Raw genomic sequence first — 25,793 nt, forward strand, 5'->3', positions numbered from 1 at the left:
CTATCCCAACCTGTAAATTGGGAATAATGTTCGATGAACCTTTAGAGAGAGATGAGATGGGTAAAGATGGACCAACTTGTGTTGTTGAGAGAGACAAGCTTTTGAGCTACACAGAGCTCTTCCTCAGGTCTGGAAAAAGTATTCAGAGTGTCACAGCTAAGGTCAAAAAATAAATGATCATAACTAGTTACCACATATTCTAAGGGATCATTCAAGACAAAGCATGGGCGACCAAGCAACTGGTTTCACCCACAACAGACTGGTGACCATACAGAGTGGTACCGGGCCAGGTTGTAACAATTATTACTTTATAGTTAATGCTGGGAAACAGTTTTGTGCGGGGGCAGTGGCAGAGTGGGTGGAGATGGGAGGGTGAAGCAGTGTAGGCTGAGGGCATGTGGATGAGGTAGCAGAGGTGGTAGTGGCTAGTGGCTCCGAGGGGCCTGGTGCTGGTGAAGAGGTGGAGGGGTGTGCACAGGGTAGTGGCAATGACAGGTTGGAGGTGCAGTGGCGTCTGATGGGCTGGGGGCCCTGATGCTGGGGCTGCTGTGGTGATGGCGGCTAGTAGGAGGTGCTGATGGGGCCGGGGCCACAGACTGATGGTGGTGGGTGATTGGTGGCTGCGGCAGTGGCCGAGGGGCTGGGTGGCGGTTGAGGAGATGGAGAGGAGAGGCAGAGGGGGCTGCACGCAGGGGGACTGGGCTGTGGTGCTTTGGTGGAGATGGCGGTGGCGGCAGTGACTGAGGGGCTGGATGGCGGTTGAGGAGACGGAGAGGCAGAGGGGGCTGCGCGCAGGGGGACTGGGCTGTGGTGCTTTGGTGGAGACGGCAGTGGCAGCAGTGACTGAGGGGCTGGATGGTGGTTGAGGAGATGAGGGGGCTGCGCGCAGGGGGACTGGGCTTTGGTGGTGGCGGCAGCGGCAGTGACTGAGGGGCTGGATGGCGGTTGAGGAGATGAGGGGGCTGCGCGCAGGGGGACTGGGCTTTGGTGGAGATGGCGGTGGCGGCAGTGACTGAGGGGCTGGATGGCGGTTGAGGAGACGGAGAGGCAGAGGGGGCTGCGCGCAGGGGGACTGGGGCTGTGGTGCTTTTGTAAGGGGACTGTTGCCCCTTACTAACATTCAGTGGGGGTGTTTTGATTGGCTTGCTCCCAGTACTAAAAGGGGAAGGGTCGATGGCAAATCAGGAGCCTGAGACTGACAGTCCCCAGAAACAATGGGGAGAGGCCAATGCTCCAGATCAGCCTGATTGACAGGCTAATCAGAGGGTCAGGAGGCCAGGGAGGTCCCGTCCTCCCTGTGAGCTGGAATTGCCGGGGTCAGACTGAGTGGGGCCGAGCTAAGGAGAAAGCAGGGGCCCAAGCTGAGCTGGAGAGCAGAACCGTGCCAGATCCAGAGGGGCCAGAGGCGCAGCCACAGAGCCAGAGACAAAGCCCAGGGAGAGCAGATCCTGAGCTGGGAGCAGAGCTGCAGCCCCAAAGCCAGAGCACAGCCAGGACAGAGAGGGGCCTGAGCTAAGTTGCTGGGAGCAGAGCTGCAGCCCTAAAGCCAGAGCACAGCCAGGAGAGAGCAGGGGCCTGAGCTAAGTTGCTGGGAGCAGAGCTGCAGCCCCAAAGCAGAGTTACAGAAGCAGCCTGCAGAGCAGACCTGCCCTGGGAGGAGAGCTGCAGCAACCAGAGCCAGAGGGGCCAGAGAAGCAGCCCAGGGAGCTGAAGGCAGAGCAGCAGCAGCAGCAGCAGCAGCGCTGAGGCAGAGTGGAGCTGGGGCTGGGGCTGGAGCAGTCCGGAGCTGGGTGCGGTGAGCAGCTGGGGAGAGTGAGGGGGACCCTGGCAGTGGGCCCAGCACAGGGAGATACCTCAGCCAAAAGGCCTTGCAGGCCAGACTTGGAGGGGGATCGTAACCCTGACAGGGCGGGGGCGACGCTGGGAAGAAGGGTCCTGCCACCTAGAGCCTGAGAGCGTCTGGCCACTGCCAGAGCAAGTGTCCAACCCACAGCGTCCCTGCAGCACAGCCAGGGCCTGAGAAGGAGGCCCGGGACCTACAAGGAACAGACTGTGAACTGCCCTGACGTTCCAGAGACACTGCTTGTGATATTCCCTGCCTCAGAGCAGGGTGATGTGTTTCCTTTAACCTTTTCCATTTTTCCTTATTCTTTTTTAAAAGTAATTGTTAATTAAATAACTTGTATTTACTTTAAATTGTATGAAATGATCAGTGGGTCAGGGAGGTGCCCAGAGCAGAGAGAGTACCCCGGAGTGGGGACACCCTAGCCCCTGTCCTAGGTGACCACAGCAAGGTTGGGGGTCAAGCCCCCCAGGAATCCTGGGCCCAGCCTTGTCAGGGTTTACGAGGACTCTGCCAGACAGGAGAGTGGAAGGGGAGTCCTCAAGGGCAGGGAGGCCTCTGGGTAAAGGAAGTGGGAGCGAGGACTCGGATCCTTTCGTTAGCCCACTTCACCGGGGTAGTGCAGAAGCCAGGAAAGTTCCCCACAATAGCGGGACCATTCCCCCGCTTGCACTTTGGTGGTGGCGGCAGTGGCAGTGACTGAGGGGCTGGATGGCGGTTGAGGAGATGAGGGGGCTGCGCACAGGGGGACTGGGGCTGTGGTGCTTTGGTGGAGATGGCGGTGGCGGCAGTGACTGAGGGGCTGGATGGTGGTTGAGGAGATGAGGGAGCTGCGCGCAGGGGGACTGGGGCTGTGGTGCTTTGGTGGTGGCGGTGACGGCAGTGACTGAGGAGGGGGAGGGCTGGGCGGTGCGCGCGCTGGGGCGCTCCGACGGGGTGGTTGTTTCACATGAAGGAGAATCTCCCGCTTAGACTCGCCGCTCACCCGCTCTTAGAGCCCCAGCCAGCAGCTCTCCCGGCCTTCCTTGCGCGACCCCGATCAGCGCTAGCTCCCCTGCCGAACCTTCCCCGCCTCTGGGTTCCCTGATTGGTGCAAACGCGTGGTGGGCGAGGCGCTTGGAGTCCTCTCCGCCTTCCCTTCCAGTGATTGGAGGACTCCCATGTCAGTCAAGGCCCAGGACAGTGGGCGGGAGTGGCTATGTGACAGTGGCGCTGCAGCGCGGGGGAGGAGGTGTTGTCACGTAAACTGCGCATTGTTTTGGGCGTAAGTGAGATTAGTGGATTAAGCTGGTTACGTAGCGGTCCTGAGAGAGGAGCCGGCCAGCGCTCAGAGGAGCAGGCCGCTGCCGCCACCATGGAGGCGAAGCCCAGCGAGCTGGTGCTCTGCGACAGCCTCATGCTCTGGGTGAGTACGCGCGGGGCGGGGCGGCCTGACCCCTCTTGGGGCGGGCGGGGGCTCTATCCTGTCAGCACGCTGCCCGCTATCCTGTATAAGCGATCCCCGTAACCTCCCCCTGCGCCCCGCATAACGCCCCTTGTTACAGTCACCAGCCTGTGCACCTGCCCCCTGTGTTCATCCCCTTGCCCGGTTAACACCGCATCCCAGTTAGTGCCGCGGGACCGCGGTCCCCGCGCTGTCTCATTGCCCCTCGCCCGTGGGCTCCTATCTTGTATAATGCCCCCCCCCCCCCCGCTATAATTTCCGTGCCCGTCGCTGTGGCGTTCGCTACATTAGCAGCGTGGCTTGTATCTGTCACGAGTGGGTCTTGTCCCCTCTCCTCTCCTCAGGGGGTTTGCAGGAGGGTGTCTTTTTAAACTGCCCCCTTTATTATATCTCTTCCTCCTATGCAATGCCCCCTTCCCCTCACGCCCTGTGAAATATCCTCTCAGCTTACATAGCTTACACACCCTATATAGTGCATCCACGCCGCCTACACAAACAACCGGTTGAATTCTTGCTTATGACGGTGTGTTTTTTTGTAATGTGACAGAAGCTGGGAATACCTGGACAGAGCTAGTTCTGGTTTAGTCTTTAGATCTGAGGCAAACCCCCAGACCTGGTTAGTGTCGCCATCATCATTCAATATTGTGTTAGTTTCACACTGCGATTTTAAATCCACAAAGAGTAAGATTGTCCTTTACCAGCATTCTGGAAGCATTAAACTCTTCTCTCATGCTTTAACCTGCTTTGAGGTTTGGTTTTAACTCCAGACTCTCTTGATCTGTGGCATCCAGAATCTTGTATTTGCTTTTTATTTTATTTTTTTTTGAGGGGAGGGGGTTCCTTTCCACCTCTTACAACCGCAGACCACAGTCCAGCTTATGAGGGTGTGATCAAAGAGGCTGACCCCTGCTCCAGGTGTCTCTGTCACAAGGAGAATGACACCTTCATTCTCAGGTTCACTTTAAAGCAATCTCTCGCCCTCTGATGAAAGGCTATGCAGTTCCGTGTTTGACTAAACATTTATAACTATAGCTGCTTCTAAAATAAAGTCCCACAGGAGGAAGTTTTATGTTTAAAAAATTGAGATTGTAAATGTACCTCTTAAACATATAAACATTTTGCACCCCAGATGAGGAGAGACACTGTTTAAAATTAATTCTCCTTCTCTCTCTTTAATCTACTCCTCTCTTTTAAGTTTCTCTCCACAGCTGAGTGTGACTTATGTCAAGTCTGCCCCATCATTTAAGTTGTCAGAGATCTGCAACAATCTTGTCTAAAATGCCAATGGTTTTGTGTGTGCCATTAAAAAACAAACAAACAACAAAAAATCTCTTTGGCCACTGTCTTGAAATAATACCTGTGCAGAGTCATGTTAATTTAAAAAAAATAGTAATTTATACTTTATAATGTGTGTGTGAGAGAGATAATATTTTTAATTTTCTCTAACTATTCAGTGGAAAGAAATAGGAATCAGACTTGATATGTTCTTTTACCGGCTTCTTGATTATGGTAAAAGACTGCAGACCTCTGAATTATGCATCAGTAAGAATCATGGTTTACAGGAGTGTTTTTGTGCCCTTTTAATATGCAAAGGGAAAATACTGCTAATGCTTACACCTCTGACCTAATAACCAAGGCTGTAAGAGATTGGGAAGGGAAATCTTAGAGTCATAGACTTGTAGTACTGGAAGGGACCTTGAGAGGTCATCTACTCCAGTCCTGTTCACCGATGGCAGGACTAAGTATTATCTAGACCATCCCTGACAGGTGTTTGTCTAACCTGCTCTTAAAAATCTCCAATGATGGAGATTCCACAAACTCCCTTAGCAATTTATTCCAGTGCTTAACCACCCTGACAGCAAGTTTTTTCTAATGTACAATCTAAACTGCGCTTGCTGTAATTTAAGCCCATTGCTTCTTGTCCTATCCTCAGAGGGTAAGGAGAGCAATTTTTCTCCCTTTTCCTTGTAACAAACAACCTTTTATGTACTTGAAAACTGTTATGTCCCTTCTCAGTCTTCTCTTCTCCAGACTAAACCAACCCAATTTTTTCAGTCTTCCCTCATAGGTCATATTTTCTAGACCTTTAATCATTTTTGTTGCTCTTCTCTGGACTTTCTCCAATTTGTCCACATCTTTCCTGAAATGTGGCACCCAGAATTGGACATAATACTCCAGTTGAGGCCTAATCAGCATGGAGTAGAGCGGAAGAATTACGTCTCATGTCTTGTTTACAACACTCCTGCTAATACATCCGAGAATGATGTTTGCTTTTTTTGCAACAGTGTTACACTGTTGGCTCTCATTTAGCTTGTGATCCGCGATGCCCCCAAGATCCCTTTCTGCAGTACACCTTCCTAGACAGTCATTTCCGATTTTGTATGTGTGCAACTGAGTGTTCCTTCCTAAGTGGAGTACTTTGCATTTGTCCTTGTTGAATATCATCCTATTTACTTCAAACCATTTCTCCAGTTTGTCCAGATCATTTTGAATTTTAATCCTACCCTCTAAAGCACTTGCAACCCCTCCCAGCTGGTATTGTCTGCAAACTTTATATGTGTACTCTCTAGACCATTATCTAAATCATTGATTAAAATATTGAACAGAACCAGACCCAGAATTGATCCCTGCAGAACCCCATGCGATATGCCCTTCCAGGTTGACTGTTAACCACTGAGAACTACCAGTTTTCCAACCAGTTATGCACTCACCTTATAGTTGCTCCATCTGGGTTGTATTTCCTTAATTTATTTATGAGAAAGTCATAGGAGACGGTATAAAAAGCCTTACTAAAGTAAAGATATACTACATCTACCACTTCCCGCCGCCGCCCCCCCCCTCCAATCCACATGGCTTGTTACGCTTGTTCCTGGATCAGGAAGCAAATTAACTGGAACTGAAATTTTTTATAGGTAGAAAAATTGCTATTATGTTATAATTTGCATAAGAACCAAGTGACATTTCTTGTAACCAACAAGTCATTGTTGCAATAACAATGGTTTTGGAGCAGTGGGCAGGTTTGACCATTCTCAATACCAATATCCTGTGAGTCTGATCATTATTTTTTCAGCATTAGCTTTGGTTTGGAAGCCTGTTAAATTATTAACAAAAAACAATAAAAGGAAACTTACACCCAATTAACACTTAAAGTGCAGACTTCAATTGACAAAAGCAAAAATGTCAGATCTTAAAACATTTAGTACAGTGATTCTCAAACTCTTCAAAATGTGCAGGGTTGCATGTGCGACAATTTGATTAATCGAAATTGAACATTCCCCTTTAGTTTTGCTCATATTTTGGCTGATTTCTTGTCTCTGTAGTTCAGGAGTTGCAGGTTCAAAGTGGCTTTGTCAAAAGATTTTTGGTGGAACTGTATTGTACCAAATACTGAGAGTCTTGCAGTAGGAATTATATAAAGCCAGTGTTAGGTTATACCAGGGCTATCTGGTCCAGAATGTTTCTTTGGAAATACTAGCCAGTTGGTGGGTGCCAAATGGGAATGGGGGAGGGGAATTAATCACTCTTTAGAAGTAATTTAGAAATACAGGGATAAAAAAATAACCAAGATAGAGATGGTTTAGCAGTACTTATAGGAAGGGGAACCCCATTTTTTACTCCTCCAACAAATTCGAACTGTGTGCATGCGTATACGGAGTAAAGTATTTGTAAATATATAGGTATGTTTTATTACCGGGTCATGGAATTCAGAGTCTTATATAATAGTTTAAAAATAACTTCATGCTTTTTTCTTCACTCCATTTTTTTCTGCTAGCACCCGCATAGTGTTTTACATGTTCAACATGTTGTACAAAAATTAAATTCTGTATCTCTTCTCAGTCTCCCTTTCCTTCATCTTAGCATAGTTTCAGGGTTTTTTAATTTTTTCCATTAATATACAAATAAAAATAGCCTATCCTAAGGCTCGCCATAGCATAGGTAAAAACAACTTGAGCATATATCCAAATTCCAGAATTTTTTCTTAGTGCTGAAATGGGTGTGTCTAACTTATTTTTATTAGTGCTGCTTTAGACATTATGGGCCTAACTCTCATTTATACCTTGGCTGTTTATACAGATCTAATCATGGAAAGGGATCATAAAGTGAGTGTAATTATAACTTATTTCCACATAAAGGTCCCTTTAAACTGTTAGAGCAATGTAAAGGGGCCTTAGTGAAAATGAGAATCAGGCCCTGTATGTTCAGATTGTTTGTGTGTTGCTATTGCAGCGTGTATGTATTGCCATATGTGTGTTGTTGTTTGTTATATTTGTTTTGTTTTTCTGGTCTAACATCTTATTTCACTGATGTAACTCATAAGTTAGTGAACGCTTAATGGTTTTAATAGCCATATGCTGCTACAGTCTATGCAACTTTAATTTTCCATAACTATGTCTAATATATAATTCACTTCCAAAATAGCAGTGGGGTGGGGAGAAGATGCTTTGTATTGAAAAGAATAGTTAAAGACCTGTGAGCTATAATTATCTATAATATGTGGTTTCAATTATTCTGGGTAGTCATGAGAGAGAAGCTCAAGTGGTTTGTATTATCATTAGTATTGCAAAGGGATGTTCACCTTATGCATAATCTTCCATTTGGTTTTGCATTTTTATTGTTGCAATCCCTGTAGCATAAATACATATCCTCCATTGGGGGAGGGGAAAATGTGAATTACAAGTGTTAACTAATATTTGTACATATTGGATGCCTTTTTAATATTTCAAAGGCATCACAGAATTAGTATGTTCTTCAGTCTGCTGTGTCACGGAATACTGTATTTTCAAATATTAAAAAGTTAGCTTACTCAAATTAACAAAAATATATTTATAAGTGCCCAGGAGAAACTGAACTTCTGTTGTCTAACACTATTACTTCCACAGTAGTCGTCAAACTTAGATTTTCTGAATTGTCCCCCCAGAAAGAGCCTTTATTCCCTTCATATTAGGGAAACCACAATACTTTCCATTGAGATAAGAATGGAAATAATACCTGCAGCAACAGTCAGGGGGAAGCTATCTTTAGAGCAGGCTTGTGTCATGGACACCTGTGTCAGTGTCTTAGATATTTAAGTGCCTGGAACGATAGTGTATACATAGATTCTTAACATACTAAAGCAGTTCCTTCTCTTGAATTTCCTTTAGCATTGTGCTTTATATCAGAGGAAGCATGTGGCCAAATTATGCTTTTACATAGTTACTTTAGACTTACACCAGGATAACAGAGCAGAATTTGACTATTTTTTTATAACATGACAAATACATACATCCAATGCACTGACGTGCCTTTAGGATGTCCAAGCATTACTTATGCCTCTGTCCTGCAAAGACACATACTTAACTTCAAGCACATGTGTAGTTCCATTGTCTCAGTGGGACAGCTCATGTGCCTAAAGTTAAGCATGAGTGCGTTTACCTCACACTGAAGTCAAGCACTCAGGATCACGCCCATAGTCAGTAACCTACTTTCCTAGTTATGTTGACAGGAAACTTTTTTTCCCCCTCTGTTCAGTATGTACACTTCTTATAATGTCTTTTAGAAGGCTTTCTCAAGCAAAACATATAAAATTTAACTCCTGTGATCCCAAAGTTGTATGTCCTTGAGACAGTAAGTACCTAAGGAAATAGCTCGTAGCCAAGCCTTTGAGTGCTTCTACTACCCTTTATAAGCAAAGGAGAAAAAAAGTCTTGGATATCTAGAGGAGCTATTTCATCCTCTCAAGTTCTAGTAGATAGTATTGCAGGTCTGGAATAACTCCAGCAGATGAGATTGATCACCATATTCAAGCCATCTATTTGTTGTTTTTTTTTTAATTATCGTCAAGAGATTTATTTAGAATATATGGAAGTTGCAATCTTAAAATCTTATTTGGTCCCCCACAGACCCAGGGGAAGATGCAGATATATTCTACATTATAGAATGTTGAATGGCTGCCTCTGGGGAAGAAATCCTTATTTAAGATATTCTGTACAGTAACTCCTCACTTAACGTTGTAGTTATGTTCCTGAAAAATGCAACTTTAAGTGAAACAATGTTAAACGAATCCAATTGTCCCATAAGATTTAATGTAAATGCGGGAGGTTAGGTTCCAAGGAAATTTTTTGGGGGCAGACAAAAGGCATTATACTGTATACTGTACATTACTGTACTGTGGTTGGGAAGTGCCCCTGGCTTACCCCACACAGGCACAGCCCGCTGCAGGCAAGGATGCTAACTAGGAAGCACCTTTGCAGCAGCGGCGGCAGCTTCCCCAGAGAACAGGCTCGGATTTTGCCAGGAATGCTCCAGGCCCGCCTCTTCCTGTCCCTGCTCCACTCCAGGCCAAACAGCTGTTTGGCGGCACTTAGGACTTTCTGGGAGGGACGGGGAGGAGCGGAGACACAGCGCTTCCCCGCTCCTGCCCCTCCCTCCCAGAAAGTCCTAAGCCCCACCAAACAGCTGTTTGGCGGTGTGGGAAGCGCTGGGAGGGAGGGGGAAGAGGCAGAGAAGCGGAACTTGTGCAATGCTCCTTTGTAAAGTCGCTGCTCTTTCACAGAATCTTACAAGCAGGCAGCCAAAGAACGTTATAAGGGAGCATTGCACAACTTTAAACGAGCATGTTCCCTAATTGAGCAGGGACGTAACATTGAAACAACGTTGAGTGGGACAACCTTAAATGAGGAATTACTGTACTTATAGTTTCAGCCATTTGGCAGTGGTAAACATTCTTAGTGTTGACTTCCTCTCCATGAGTGGCTGAATAATGTTAGTTTGGACCATGATCTTTTCTTTCCTCCCACTTGTAAAAAATCTGTAAACATTTCTATTCAAAATCTCTTTGGAGGCAGAACCTGTCTTCATAGCTTATTTAGCCATGGTAGCAGCTGGAGAGCCTCCAGCCTGGATCCTCCCTCTAAGCATAGAAACCTATCTGACAACTATATATGTGTATGGTCCTACTTTAAAATGTATAGCTATTTGGTGACTGAACATGCAATATCTTAGGAGAAATCACATTAAGAATTATGTCGTAAGATGTGTAGTACACCCTTCAAAGCATATGCAATGCATCAGCCTAATAGTTGTGCTTCTAAGGCAGAAAGTGTTTGCCCCACCCAATGGGGTGGAGAGCAAAGGTGATTTAAACTGGATTCTGGGCTATACTGGGTGCTGAAATGGGCATGCTTTAACTTGCAGCAGCCTGTCAGAGATTGCCTATGGACTGCAGTGCTTGTGGCAGCCCTACACTGCACTGGGGGAATCATGCCCCGGTCCTTTGCAGTGCCTTTGACTTCTGTAGGCTATGGGGTAAGGGATAGTATTTTCCCGGGATATATTTCTCTTCACTGTGTCAGTTTAGCAAAGTTCATGTCACTTTTCTATAAATGATTCTACTGCAAGTAATGGATCCTGCTTCCATGGAAGTCAGTTGCAAACCTCCATTGTCTTCAGAGGTCCAAAATCAGCCTGTAAATCTATGAAAATTGCTCAGACCTCTGTGTGTGTGTGTGTGTGTGTGTGTGTATATATATATATATATACACATAGAAATAGCAAGGAGTCCGGTGGCACCTTAAAGACTAACAGAAGTAGGCTCCTCACTAGGCTGCTCTTAAACCAAACTAAACGTATATTAGCATACCTAGAAGCAAATCAAATGACAAAGATATACTTAGCAAGCACACAAAAAAAGCTCTCAGGCAAAAGTGAGCATAGCCTCATAATAACATAAACAGATTATCTTGGTTGCCTATGTTCCTCACAGCTATCAAAAAGTGACCCTGGACAACAAAGAAGAACAGAGAGCAAGTTCTTTTTGGCGAGCGCTTCTTTCCTTTTAATCCTAATTAGTTGCTTCTATTCCAGGAGTTACCAGCATGTATAAAGTAGCACTACCATGTCAGAAGGCTCATAAAGGCCTTATTTACTTGCTTAAACAAGGGTTGAAGATGTTTATAGAAGTAAAGTGGTATGGCACATTGATGTGCATAGCAATCTTTAGGTCTGAATGCCCATAAACTGAAAATTTTATTCTCCCAGTATAATGGCACTGGAAGTCTGAATTCAGATTTGCCCGAGTGTGACTCTTAGGCTTCTAAGCCCATCCTTATGTTGGGCTGCTGTGTGTTGAGGGCTGCTCTGTTACAAGCTGACACTAGTCCACAACTGTTCTAGGGCTGCTTTCTCTAACTTACTTTTTATGCTACCAGGGACTACTGACTTTTTGCTTACCTACCTATTGTAATGTAGGATAAGAAACGCATCTTAATATAAAACACTCCAATTATGTCCTCTTTGTGCTTGACCCTTTTTCTGTCTGCTTATTTCAACTTAAATGCAACATCTGATGTTCTGGGCACGTGGACAGTCTTTATAAAACATAATGCATAACAGTCGTCTCATGCTTCCATAACTTGAAACAGGGTCTCCCACCAACCCAGCTTAAATAATCACCCAAATCGTGGGAGAACAGATGAATGAATCAATATTATCCAAAGGCCGGCAAATCCATGCTTTGGAGAATGGATGGGAGAAGCAAATTCCACCATTGATAATCCTTTCCTGAAACGGCTTTATCATTTGTAAAGAGGTCTCCAAGGTAACCAGGACCTTGCATATTTTAGGGCTTTATAAATTGAAATCAACACCTTAAACTGTACTTAGAAATTAACTAGAGGCCAGTCAGAGCATGGAGCAGAATTGTTGTCTGTGAATCTGTAGCAACAGCAAGAATCCACAAAGCAGGTGATCAGACACTTGGCTACTGTATCCTGGACTGTACATGTAAAAATGTCTACTGCAGTGCTGTATCTGGCTTTTACTCTCCGTGTTGGAGGTATGTCTGTAACTTCTAGGAATTTTTTTAAAAGGCTCCAGAAGCGATCCCGGCAATTACAGGCCAGTAAGCCTAACTTCAGTACCAGGCAAATTAGTTGAAACTGTAGTAAAGAACAGAATTATCAGACACATAGATGCACACGATTTGTTGGGGAAGAGTCAACATGGTTTTTGTAAAGGGAAATCATGCCCCATCAATCTACTAGAATTCTTTGGGGAGGCCAACATACATGTGGACAAGGGTGATGCAGTGTATAGAGTGTACTTAGATTTTCAGAAAACCTTTGACAAGGTCCCTCACTAAAAGCTCTTAAGCAAAGTAAGTTGTCATGGAATAAGAGGGAAGGTCCTTTCATGGATCAGTAACTGGTTAAAAGATAGGAAACAAAGGGTAGGAATAAATGGACAGTTTTCAGAATGTAGAGGGGTAAATAGTGGTGTCCCCCGGGGATCTGTACTGGGACCAGTCTTATTCAACATATTCATAAATGATCTGGAAAAAGGGGTAAAGAGTGAGGTGGCAAAATTTGCAGATAACTTTCTTGAGCAGTTTTGTAAGTCCAAAGCAGACTATGAAGAGTTACAAAGGGACCTCACAAAACTGGGTGACTGGGCAACAAAATGGCAGATAAAATTCAATGTTAATATATGCAAAGTAATGCACATTAGAAAACATAATCCCAACTATACATATAGAATGATGGGATCTAAATTAGCTGTTACCACTCAAGAAAGAGATCTTGGAGTCATTGTGGATAGTTCTCTGAAAACATCCACTCAATGTGCAGTGGCAGTCAAAAAAGTGAACAGAATGTTGGGAATCATGAAGAAAGGGGTAGATAAGACAGAAAATATCATATTGCCTTCATATAAATCCATGGTACACCCACATCTTGACTGCATACAGATCTGGTCGCACTGTCTCAAAAAACATATTGAAATTGGAAAAGGTACAGAAAAGGGAAACAAAAATGATTAGGGGCATGGAACAGCTTCCATATGAGGAGAGATTAAAAAAACTGGGACTTCTGGGCTTGGAAAAAAGATAACTAAGGGGGAATATGATAGAGGTCTATACAATCATGACTGGTGTGGAGAAAGTAAATAAGGAATAAGAACTAGGGCTCACCAAATGAAATTAATAGGCAGCAGGTTTCAAACAAACAAAGGGAAGTTTTTCTTCACACAGTGCAGTTAACCTGTGGAATTCTTTGCCAGAGGATGTTGTGAAGGCGAAGACTATAACAGTTCAAAAAAGAACTAGATAAGTTCTTGGAGGATAGGTCCATCAATGGCTATTAGCCAGGATGGGTAGGGATGGTGTCCCTAGCCTCTGTTGGCCAGAAGCTAGGAATGGGCGACAGGGGATGGATCACTTGATGATTACCTGTTCTGTTTATTCCCTCTGAAAGCCCCTGGCATTGGCCACTGTCGGAAGACAGAATACTGGGCTAGATGGTCTTTTGGTCTGACTCAGTATGGCTGTTTTTATGTTCTTGTGTTTTGTGCTGCTCCTGGTGGAGCATAACAGAACACTATCCCTTACCCTGGGCTCATGACTTTGCAACGATTGAGCCCTTAGATTGTAAACTCTTAGGGGCAGGGATTGTCTGTCACTATGTATATGTGTAGCATTTAGCACAATTGGACCTTGATTCTAATTGGAGCCTCTAGGCACTACAGTAATATAAATAGTAATTTCATTCAAAAATACACTAAAAGATGTCTAATTAGGTTGCAAACTCAAAATGGAGGTGTTAGAGCTTCTTAAAAGGTTTCAAGACATTTTTATAATGGAAGGTGTTAGGTTGCCTAACACTTCCATCTCCCCCTATCAGCTCCTATAATACCAGTTTTCATAGGAGAGATGAAGGGTGGTAGATAGAATATGGGGCTGTGATGTTTATTCTTAACATAGAAATATATGAACAAAAATAAAATTATAGTTACTGTGTATCCAGCCATGAGAGACTAAATGGGAAACGCTTCTTTATATACAACCATTAGGAAATTCAAATGTTCATTGTCTGTTATGTACCTTTCTCCTGGTCTTGTATTCCAGCTCTTTTGTAAAAGCTTCAAAGTACTATTATATGTTAAAGAAGGGTTTCGTGAATTTTAGTTATATGTTTGATATGGAGTCCAAAATGTAAGGATGACTTTGGAGTCTCCCATGTTCCAAGCAAGTATATTTCCAATATGCAACAGTTGCACACTCTAAGAATATGAAAACAACTAAGAATGATTGAAGAATGCGATAACTGTTCTGTAGCCGTACGTTTTTTTCCCCACCCAAAAGCACACATCTCCATCAGTTTTTATATAACTTTTTTTCCCAATAATCTTAGAGGTCTTAAGGGAGGTGGACATTTATATTTAACACAGGGGTCGGCAACCTTTCAGAAGTGGTGTGCCGAGTGTTCATTTATTCACTCTAATTTAAGGTTTCGTGTCCCAGTAATACATTAACGTTTTTAGAAGATCTCTTTCTATAAGTCTATAATATATAACTAAACTATTGTTTTATGTAAAGTAAATAAGGTTTTTAAAATGTTTAAGAAGCTTCATTTAAAATTAAATTAAGATGCAGAGCCCCCTGGACTGGTGGCCAGGACCCAGGCAGTGTGAGTGCCACTGAAAATAAGCTCGTGTGCCACCTTCGGCACGCGTGCCATAGGTTGCCTACCCCTGATTTAACATATACATTATGAAGGATTGAATTGGGATTGTTTGAAATTAGAATATTTCTCTTGATGCCTCCCTTTTTATTATTTTTAAGCAAATTTTTGATGAGGGTTTTAAACGTCCAAAACGAAAGCTTTGTCACCTAATTTAAGAAACAAGTAAATGTTACACCAGTCTCTCAAATTGATATTAATTCACAAGTTGAGTTTACAATGAGAGATAGGAATATCACTACTATGGAAAAACACTCGGTCAGCATATCTGAACATTTTAAACCAATATTGGTAATTGCCTTTCTGTCAAAGTATTGAGCAGGAATAGTTTATTGGCTTAGTTTACAAATTATTCAGTTTGTGGAAGAGATTTTGATGTTCCAGGCTACTTAAAATAAAGAGGCATTTTACTAAAGGTTCATACTAAGGAAAAATAGAGAATTGCATCTAATTCCCTGTCTCTTTCTATGTTGAACTGGAAACATATTGTTTGCCTTTCTTTAGTTGCAGACATTTAATACCTCTGGACCCTGCAAAGATGTTCAAGACTTGACAAATGGTGTTGCAATGGCACAGGTACTTCATCAAATGTAAGTTGACAGTTAAGTTCAAAAAGTATATATGAAATTACTCTACATTCTTATTTAGGTTTCACACTTTTTCCAAAGTGCCAGATATGCAGAATAACAAAGTATATCTTCCTAGAAAATGTTACATATCTCAACTTGTATGATACGGGTGTTATAATTGAGCGAAAAAGATGCCTTTACAGTGTCACTATGACTGAATATCAACAACACGATAGAGTGGATGGTTTGGAGTAATTTCTCCACTCTCTTCTCCTCAGAGCTTTTGGTTTGGCTTTTTTAGTATAAACATAGTTGAAGCACAGATTTTCCCTTATATCCCATAGATTGTTCAGAACTAATTTGCTATGGAAATTTGATTTATTACAGAATATGTTTGCAGTATTGTAGTTGTGTTGGTCTCAGGGTAAGAGAGAGACAAGATGGGTGAGTTAATATCTTTTATTGGCCCAGTTTCTGTTGGTGAAAGAGACAAGCTTTTGAGCTCCACAGAGCTCTTCTTCAGGAGTTTGAAAGCTTGTCTCTTTCATCAACAGAAGTTGGTCCAATAAAAGATACTAACGCACCCATCTTGTCTCCTTATTACAGAATAGTCTAATGGGAAAATGTTTTGGGAGCATACATCTAATCTTTGGTGTGTCTTGTTCATGGTGGAAAAAATGATATGAAATACAAACATTAGGATCATCACTGTTCTCTTTTCTGTCTGTGTCTTCATGAATTGTTTTTGTTTTTTCAGTTAATTAATTGGGATAAACTATCCCTAAATTCCCAATAGCAGTATTCATGGTGCAAGGAGTACAAAATCATCATTTCTCTTTGACACCATTTTCATGGATATCAGTACTTGAGTACTTGCTCTACTTTCCTTTTAGAGAGAGGAACTGGAAATTCAACCTACATGTCTTTGTGTAGTACTGCTATTGGGTTTGCCCAACTCCTTGACCATTATGTTTTAAGGGTAATTGGGAGCTTTTATAGTTCAAGTATTGAAGCTGTCATGGGAAAACCCCTATTTAAAAAATGGGAGGGATATTGAAAATATTTTTCTGTCCTGCTAAGATTTCAACAGCGAATTGGGGTTGGAGTGGCAGAGTGGAGTTAAACACTAGTGGACATGTCACTTTGGTGGCATGCCCACTGTTTGAAACTGCAGTCAGCTCAGACACAAGATCAGAACATCTGACTGTCACTGAAATAGTGTTATGTCTCTTTACCACTGGCTCAGGCTACATCTACACTACAGGGGGGGGTCGATTTAAGATACGCAAATTCAGCTACGCGAATAGCGTAGCTGAATTCGACGTATCAGATCCGACTTACCCTGTTGTGAGGACGGCGTCAAAATCGACTGCCGCGGCTCCCAGTCGACGGCGCTTACTCCCACCTCCGCTGGTGGAGTAAGCGCGTCGATTCGGGGATCGATTGTCGCGTCCTGACGAGACGCGATAAGTCGATCCCCAAGAGATCGATTTCTACCCGCCGATTCAGGCGGGTAGTGTAGACCTAGCCTTAGATAAGAAAAGACGGGTTTAATGCGGAGCCATATCCTGTTTTAAAACACAGCTTTGATGATTAGCAATTTGATAAGTGTAAGCAGGTGCTTTTCCCAGCATGCTCCAAAACATAGTATGCACATGTTATATAAGGGCAAAGATAACCACCTTCTTAGGGTTTGGCTGTAACAAAATGCTTCAACGTGAAGTTACACAACTTAAAGCCCAAAATTACTCCTTGGGTTTGGCTGCTCTTAGGGTTGCTCCCTGAGGGCTGTTTTGCCTAGATCCTCTGACCAAAGGAGCAGCACCCATCTCTGTATCTTGTCTGGGGGTACGTCTTCACTCAAGGGGGGGGTCGATTTAAGATACGCAAATTCAGCTACGCGAATAGCGTAGCTGAATTCGACGTATCGCAGCCGACTTACCCTGCTGTAGGGACGGCGGCAAAATCGACCTCTGCGGCTTCCCGTCGATGGCGCTTACTCCCACCTTCGCTGGTGGAGTAAGAGCGTCGATTCGGGGATCGATTGTTGCGTCCCAACGGGACGCGATAAATCGATCCCCGAGAAGTCGATTTCTACCCGCCGATTCAGGCGGGTAGTGTAGACCTAGCCTGGGTTAACAAACTGCACCTACCACAGTCAGCAGAGATTAATTAGCATCTTCCTGCAGTAACTACATCCTCGCAGTTTGACAACGAACTATTGATAACTGCTCTTTGAGTACGGTCTCTCAACTAGTTCTTCACCCACTTTATAGGAGTTTCATCTCAACCACATTTCCCTAGTTTGTTTATGAGAACGACTTGTGAGACTGTGACAAGAGCCTTACTAAAATCAAGATGTATCATATATCCTGTTTCCCCCTCTACACTAGGCCAGTGACCCTGTCAAAGAAAGAAATTAGGTTGGTTTGGCATGATTTGTTCTTGACAAACCCATGCTGGCTATTCCTTATAACACTGTTATCCTCTACGTGCTTACAAATTGATTAATAACTTGTTCCAATATTGTTAAAAGGTTCCATTGGTAAACTAATAGCATGCATATGGACTGGTCCTTTAAAGTCTCTAAATGTCTCCTAATGAAAGCAAGATCCATTCAGTGGGACAGCTTTACATTAGTGGCTCTAAAAAGAAATACAAAAAGTTATGTAAAACGACAATCTAGAACAAATAACTTTTTCTTTCCAAATTCTTTTGACTAATTAAATTATTATAGCATAAGTGTATAAATATGTTAACTCTAACTGTAATTGCTGTAGCTGGCTTTTGTCAGTTCAGATTTTTTTTTAATTGTTTATAATAAACAAACATGATTTTTTTTTGTCTGATGTTACAAAGCACAAAAACTAGGCACAATAAAGAAATATTTTAGATATTTATGTTTAATTCACTATATCGGGGCAGCCAACCTGACCCTAAGAAGGAGCCAGAATTTACCAATGTACATTGCCAAAGAGCCACAGTATTATGTAATGATTATATACGTGTGTGTGTGTGTGTGTGTGTGTATATATTGTGACAAAGTTCCTCCTCTATCTTGGTGGGTCCTGCGCTTATTGGCGGATTTTCTTGCCTCAGAGATTCACCATGTGGGTTGGGGAACAGCCCAGAGACCTTCCCCTCTGGAAGAACCCACAGTGCAGGTCAATTGGGAGGTTTGGGGGGAACCCGGGCCCGCCCTCTACTCCAGGTTCCAGCCCAGGGCCCTGTGGACTGCAGCTGTCTATAGTGCCTCCTGTAACAGCTGCATGACAGCTACAACTCCCTGGGCTACTTCCCCATGGCCTCCTCCAAACACCTTCCTTATTCTCACCACAGGACCTTCCTCCTGGTGTCTGATAACGCTTGTGCTCCTCAGTCCTCCAGCAGCACACCCTCTCCCTCTCAGCTCCTTGCGCCTCTTGCTCCCAGCTCCTCACACTCTTGCACTACAAACTGAAGTGAGCTCCTTTTAAAACCCAGGTGCCCTAATTAGCCTGCCTTAATTGATTCTAGCAGCTTCTTCTTAATTGGCTCCAGGTGTCCTAATTAGCCTGCCTGCCTTAACTGGTTCTAGCAGGTTCCTGATTACTCTAGTGCAGCCCCTGCTCTGGTCACTCAGGGAACAGAAAACTACTCATCCAGTGACCAGTATATTTGCCCTCTACCAGACTCCTGTACCCCACTAGTCTGGGTCTGTCACTAATATATATATATATACACACACAATCATTATATAATTTGATAATGTATATTTATAATGTATAGTTAACGATAATAACAACAACTTGTCTTAATGTTTTACTTAGTGGGACTTCTGGCAATCTTTGCTTTCAGCAATTCCCTTGAAGTTTGGTTTGTGTTCAGTTGTGCTCACACGCAGCAGTCCTTTTAAGTGGCTGTCTGTCAAAACGATCGGTGCTTGGATTTCACATGTTTGAGTGTTGAGAAAACAGACTCGCAAAGATAGGTCAAGGCAAACATCGAGATTAATTTTAGGGCCGCACCTCTGATGTTGGGGTATTTATCCTTTGGCACAGATTTCCAGAAAGTAAGGGTCCCCTCTGTCTTCTGAACAAATTTGAATCTGTCATCTTTCAAAAGTTCTATTATTTCCATCTGGGATGTTGCTTCGTCAGTAACTAAAGGGGGCTTCAGACAATCGGCTTTAGCACTAAAAGGGTCAATCAGAAATCTGATTTGAGGTCTTTTCTGCTGCAAATCTTGGAATCTTTCCTCAAAACTGTCCTTAAGATCTTTAATCATGCTCGCATTTCTAGTTGTGCTCTGTTTTAGGGGTTCTGCTGCATCTTCTTTTGATCTGTCTGGAAGTTATGACATTGAGGGAAAGTGTGTCAGCTCTCCCTCAAGCATTTGTCTGTGAAACACCTGCAGTTTGTTCATGAATGCAAATACACTTTGCACTAGATAAGACAGCAACCGGAATTTTCGTTGTTAGTCCACGTTTAGTTTATCCAAATGCAGCAGCATGTCTGCAAGAAATGCCAAGTCTAGAACCCCCCCAGGATCTGTAAGCTCACGGTGTATTCTTTGCTTCTCCTCCATAAACAATTTTACTGGTTCCAGGAGCTCGAAAAAACGGGAAATAACTTTACCTCTCAAGAGCCATCGAACTGTGTAGTGAAATGGCAAATCAGCAGGGAAGTCGTCTTCATCCAGTTCTTTGACTAGATTTTGAAATTGTCTGTGATTGAGTGCATTTGAGCAAATGAAATTCACAATGTGCAAGACTGGTTTCATGACGTAATCAAATTTGAGATTTTTAGATACCAGTTTTTCCCGATGAATAATACAGTGAAATGTCCAAAATTTGGGAAAGCTCTCGTCAGACTTACAAAGCCCTACTAATCCATTCACAGATCCTCACATGGATGGAGCCCCATCTGTTGCAATGGCAGTGAGCTTCTGTAAAGGGAAGTGGTGTTTCGCAACTAGCAACATCAATGCCTCCTTTAGATCTCGTCCACGAGTTCTGTCCTTTAGTGGGACGATATCCAGGAGTTCTTCCCTTACAACACAGTCGTCAGCCACAGTCCGGACAAATACCGATAATTGAGGTTTATCCTGTACATCGCACGACTCATCCAAAGAGATGCTCAAATACTCACGCTGCTGAAGTTGCAAGTGCAGTAGCCATTCAGTGTCACTGTTCAGGTCGGAGATTCTGTGTTCTGTTGTGTGGCGTGAAAGCTGCAGGCCAGAAATTTTCTTCTGTAGATTCTCGTTCTCTGGTGACAAGATTGAAATCACATCAGTGAGGCACATTTTTATAAACTCGCCTTCAGAGTAGGGCTTTTTTATACGGGCTATGTGCCCGGCCACATAATAGGAGGCTAAGGTTACAGTCTGCAATCGGTTGGCAAATCTGGTGAAGAATTGGGCTTCTACATCTGTTTGTTTTTTTCAAAATTTTCAGTTTTAAAGTGCAGAGTTCAGAACCTTGTGGGAATTCTTGATCCATATGTGCATGGCTAGAAGCGAAATGACGCTGCAAGTTTGAAGATTTGAACTGAGAGACACACGTCTGGCAAAGAAGACACATGGCCTTACCATTACGTTCAACGAAATAGTACTTATGCTCCCACTCCTGTTGGAAGCCTCGATTTTCATCTGTGTATTTGCTTTTCCGTTTGCACTTGCTTTCCATTGTTAGATGGTGTAAGAAAAATTTTGATTAAAAATTTCCACACCAGCTAGTAGTCACTGTGTACTTTATTGAAGGAGACCAGGCTCCAGCCAGGGGTTGCTGGACACCTGGCTCTGCCCCAGGCCCCGTCTCCCACTCCACCCTTTTCACCAAGTCCCCACCCCAACCCTGCCCCTTTCTGCCCTGCCTCTTCCTGCCACATTCCGCCCCCTCCCCCAGTGAGATGTGTCCTTGCTTCTCCCTGCTCCCTCCCAGAGCCTCCTGGTGCGAAACGGGCAGCAGGCAAGGAGACAGAGGAGGAGGTGACAGGGGGGAGGCTGTGCACCAGGTCCTCGCTCCTCCCTCCCCCAGCGCCTCCCACCGCGATCAGCTGTTTTGCGGCGTTGAGGTGGCTCAGGGAGGGAGAGGGAGGAGCGAGGACGCACACCCAGCCCCCCCCCCCCTCCAGAGCAGCCTCAACGCCACGAAACAGCTGATCATGTCGGGAGGTGCTGGGGGAGGGAGGGGGGCTGGGTGCTCCTCCCCCTCCCTCCCAGAGCCGCAACGCCACGAAACAGCTGATCGCCGTGGCGGGCAAGCAGGAGGGGCAGGCGCTGATGGGGGGGGGGGCATCGGCAGGCGGGAGGGGCTGGGGACTGATAGGACTACCAGTGGGTGCTGAGAACCTACCATATTTTCCCCAGAGTTGGCTCCTGGCAGGAGCCGCCGGTTGGCCACCCCTGCACTATATTCTTGAAGCCTCAAAATTCCTTCTGCCCTGCAGAGTGGAGTGTCTTCACTACCTAGCTTTGATGTCTTGTTCAGTAGAATTCACTCTCCAGGACAGAAAATTTCCAATAATGTACCTCTTCGGATACTGTAGTGAATTTTCTAATATAAAACTAACGCTGGAGGTCTGATGTCTCATTTGAATTATGCCATTTTAATGTTTAGTAAATACAGTTTACTTTTATTCTAGAGATGTTGCCTGGTTTGATGAATCATGGCTAAGCCGTATTAAAGAAGATGTTGGTGACAACTGGAGAATAAAGGTACCAAAAATGAAAGTTGGCAAAAGCTATTTGCAGTCGCTTAGGACGATGTTTCCCGAGTTTATCTAATATTACTATGTTATAGTGTTGGGGGGGGGTGTCAAAAAGAGCAATAATTAACACACACATTCAAATTGTATGTAACTGACTTAAACATATTTTACCATGATCTATGCTTCACATGCAGTTCCTTTCTCATCTTAATTCTCTCCCAGCATCATTACATATTTTTCTCATAAAACTACTGTGTAGATTTTTAAATGGAAATAAAATGCAGTCAGATTAAACTTTTTTTTTTTTTTTTTTTAGTCTGAGAAAAGTATCTATTCTTAATAGTAGCATATAACCAATGTTATCTTTTATACACTGTTAGGCCAGTAATCTGAAAAAGGTTCTGCAAGGAATTATGGACTACTATCATGAGGTATGGAAAAAGCAGCAGTTTTGTTGGTTTTGTTCACATAACAAATAAGGATTGGTCTTTTTCGCTAAAGTTAATCCCGACTATAGAATAATACTAAACTGTTCCTATAATGATACTCTTTTTGTGAAGTGTGTGTTAGAGCGTGGTATAAATGAAAATTCTCTCAATAGAGAAATACTGAAGCTACATGTAAAACTTGTTTGGGTGGAGTGATGGGTATTTCTCAAACATGCTATGACTTGACCAAGTAATGGCAACTCTGTGGAACTCAACACTGTGAATTTACACTGTCTAATCCATTATGTTTTTAGCAGCAGACATGTTTGGCCAGCTGCAAGTGAAATTCTCCACGGCCTGATTCTGCTTTTTTACTATGACATTAATAATTGCGTATCCTGCAGAAACATGCTTGCTGCCATATAAGAAGAAAGTGAGGTTTTTGATATTGCATATTTATAAAAGCATCCTTTTGTGGGAAAGTATGCGACCTTGTTTGGCTTTAAAAGCTAACCAGGGCGAGGCCTTATAAGTATTTGGATGAGAAATCCCTGGGGCGAAAACATCCCGTGAAACATGTTGTGCTGCTGCTCTTAGGTTCTGCTAATAGAAAAAACAGATTCTCTTAGCTTTTAATGCAGCATTCTCAATATATTTTTTGCATTTTTTTTACATAAGCAAGGATAATCTTATTTGACATTTAATCACTTAGTTACTTTTCTCCACAGTAAGCTTTCAAAATCTGTATTTATTTTTGCCAGAATCCACTTACTCCTTGGATAATTTTACTTTACTCGTGACTGAGATAGTCACTTTGATTTAAAGCTCCTTATTGTCACTTTCCAAAGCAATCTCTTAAGCTGAAATTTCTAATCTCTGTTCTAAGACCCCAGGCAAGTTGTTTTGGAAAACTTGCATGGAGGGGGCAAAACACTTGAATAAATTGATCAGACACTTAAATAAATGCACATGCAGATTTTGACAAAGTAATAATTTGATCACAGTACTTTTTCTGTTTGATTGATTGTTAAGAAAAGGATACTAAATGACAACTGTTAATACACCACCCAATCTTGAGCCTTGAATTGCTATAAAGTGAGGCAGTTTAAAGTTAGGATTCCCAAAATAACCCTAATTCTGCCTGCTTGAACACATCTTCTTTTTTTTTTAAACAAAAAGATACTTCATTCTGTGATTATGTGCAGGATAACCACCTTCCATTTGACAAACACAATATAATAATGTAAACAGACTACTTTTTTTATGTCCTTCCCTTCTACTAAGAGCGTAAATTGTGTTTATCTAAAACAGTGGTCACCAACCGGTCGATCATGATCGACTGGTCGATCCTGGAGGATCTCCCAGTCAATCGCGATCTCCAGCTGTGCAGCTGGGCTGCCGCTAAGACAGATTCCCTGCCTGCCCCGGCCCCACGCCGCTCCCGGAAGCGGCCAGGGCGGCCCACGGCCCTGGGGGCAGGGGTCTCCCTCCACACATTGCTCCTGCTTGTAAGCACCGTCCCCGCAGCTCCCATTGGCCAGGAATGGGAGCTGAGGGGGCGGTACTTGCAGAGAGGGGCAGTGCGCAAAGCCACGTGCCACCCGCTCTCCCGCCCCCCCAGGGGCCGCAGGGGCACATTGGCCCTTTCCAGGAGTGGTGTGGGGCCGAGGTCGGCAGGGAGCCTGCCTTAGGGGCAGCCACGCTGCGCCACCGACTGGGAGCCGCTGGAGGTAAGTGCTGCCCGGTGGGAGGCCGCACCTCAGCCCTGAGCCCCCTCCCGGAGCCAGCACCCCACACCACCCATACCTCCTCCTGCACCCCAAGCCCCAGCCCTGACCCTCCTCCCAGAACCAGCACCTCCACCCCTTCCTACACTCCAGTCCTGAACCTCCTCCCAGAGCCAGCACCCCATACCCCTTCCTGCACCCCAACACTCTGCCCCAGTCTGGAGCCCCCTCCTGCACCCAAACTCCCTCCCAGAGCTTGCACTCTCACCCCCTCCTGAACCCCAACCCCCTGCCCCAGGCTCAGCCCAGAGCCCCTCCCACACTGTGAAACCCTCGGCCCCAGTCCAGAGCCCGCATCCCCTCCCGAACCCCACCCCCCAACCCCAGCCCAGTGAAAGTGGGTGAGCTTGCGGGAGAGCAAGTGACTGGGGAGGGAGGGGGGGAATGAGTAGGGCAGGACTTTGGGGAAGGGGCGGGGCCTCAGGGAAGGGAAGGGGTAGATCCTGGGTTGCTCTTAACTTCAAAAAGTGATGTTGGGCGTAAAAAGGTTGGAGACCACTGATCTAAAATGTAGAAAAGGTATTTTGTATTACTGCACACCTGTTCCAGGAACATGTAACTAGTGATCATATAATATTCATGTGCAAGGGGCTGAGCAGGTATAAACCCCCTGAACTTTATGCAGTTAGTGCATTGCTATTGCATATCTGTTTTAAGGAACTCATGGCCGTAGTATCTAGCTGTAATGTAGGCCTTTTTGTATTAATATATAGTATGGCATATTTTCATTGGTGGTGTAAGTGTGTTGTGTGTGTGTGTGTGTGTGTGTGTTGTTGTTGTTTTTTTTAGGGGGTTTTCCTGGAGATACTGCTTTAAAGCTATACATCCCTCCAGCTATTTTGTTTTTCTAGTCCTTTTCAAATTTCTTACTATTTTTCTTCATAGTCTTATTTCCTTAATTCAGTATTGCTACCTGAGTATTACCATTAGGCAAAAGGCTGGGTGACAGACTTAACTAGTTCTTCTGTGTATAGTAACCCAAAGTAGTGTCCAGGGTCTTTCCTCATCTGTCTCCAAAGTCATATTTACCTCCAGTAATATCTCCGTTTTTTTTGTCCAGACTGTGTTTCCCAGGCCAGATCTTTTTGCATGATGGATGAATATGTATATGGATGCTAAATCTTCATCATGCATATAATTGAAATGCCAAACTTACCTTTTATATTTTACAGTTTTTAGGTCAGCAGATTTCAGAAGAACTTGTTCCTGACTTAAATCAGATATCTGAACATTCGGATCCTACAGAGCTGGGCAGGTTACTGCAGCTTATTCTAGGTTGTGCAGTCAACTGTGAAAAGAAACAAGGTACATGCTGTTTTCACCTGTTGAAGATATACCTAGGAACAAACAACCTCCTCAGGCCACCCTTACTTTAGGAAATAGCAAATAGTAGCATGCATAGAGAATAAGATGGAATTGATGTCTCATTTAAAAAATACTTTCTGTTCCTGAATCAAACAGTAGGTATTAGCCTCTTTCTGCTAATGTGTTATACAATATTATTATCATAAACTTTTTGAAATTGGAGTTTGTGAAAA

The 25,793-nt window shown here is 44.0% G+C and overlaps 1 protein-coding gene across 1 annotated transcript in view; it reads left to right on the forward strand.

Moving 5' to 3' along the window:
* Positions 1-25,793, forward strand: part of HOOK1 (hook microtubule tethering protein 1) — a 64,443-nt gene that overhangs the window by 6,257 nt on the left and 32,393 nt on the right. The window contains exons 2-5 of the mRNA XM_065409160.1: positions 15,284-15,369; positions 21,975-22,047; positions 22,421-22,471; positions 25,428-25,560. Of these exons, the coding sequence (XP_065265232.1) occupies positions 15,284-15,369; positions 21,975-22,047; positions 22,421-22,471; positions 25,428-25,560 (343 nt within the window). The remainder of the gene's footprint in view (positions 1-15,283; positions 15,370-21,974; positions 22,048-22,420; positions 22,472-25,427; positions 25,561-25,793) is intronic.

This window comes from Emys orbicularis, chromosome 8, assembly GCF_028017835.1.
Source record: "Emys orbicularis isolate rEmyOrb1 chromosome 8, rEmyOrb1.hap1, whole genome shotgun sequence".
Classification (NCBI taxonomy): domain Eukaryota; kingdom Metazoa; phylum Chordata; order Testudines; family Emydidae; genus Emys; species Emys orbicularis.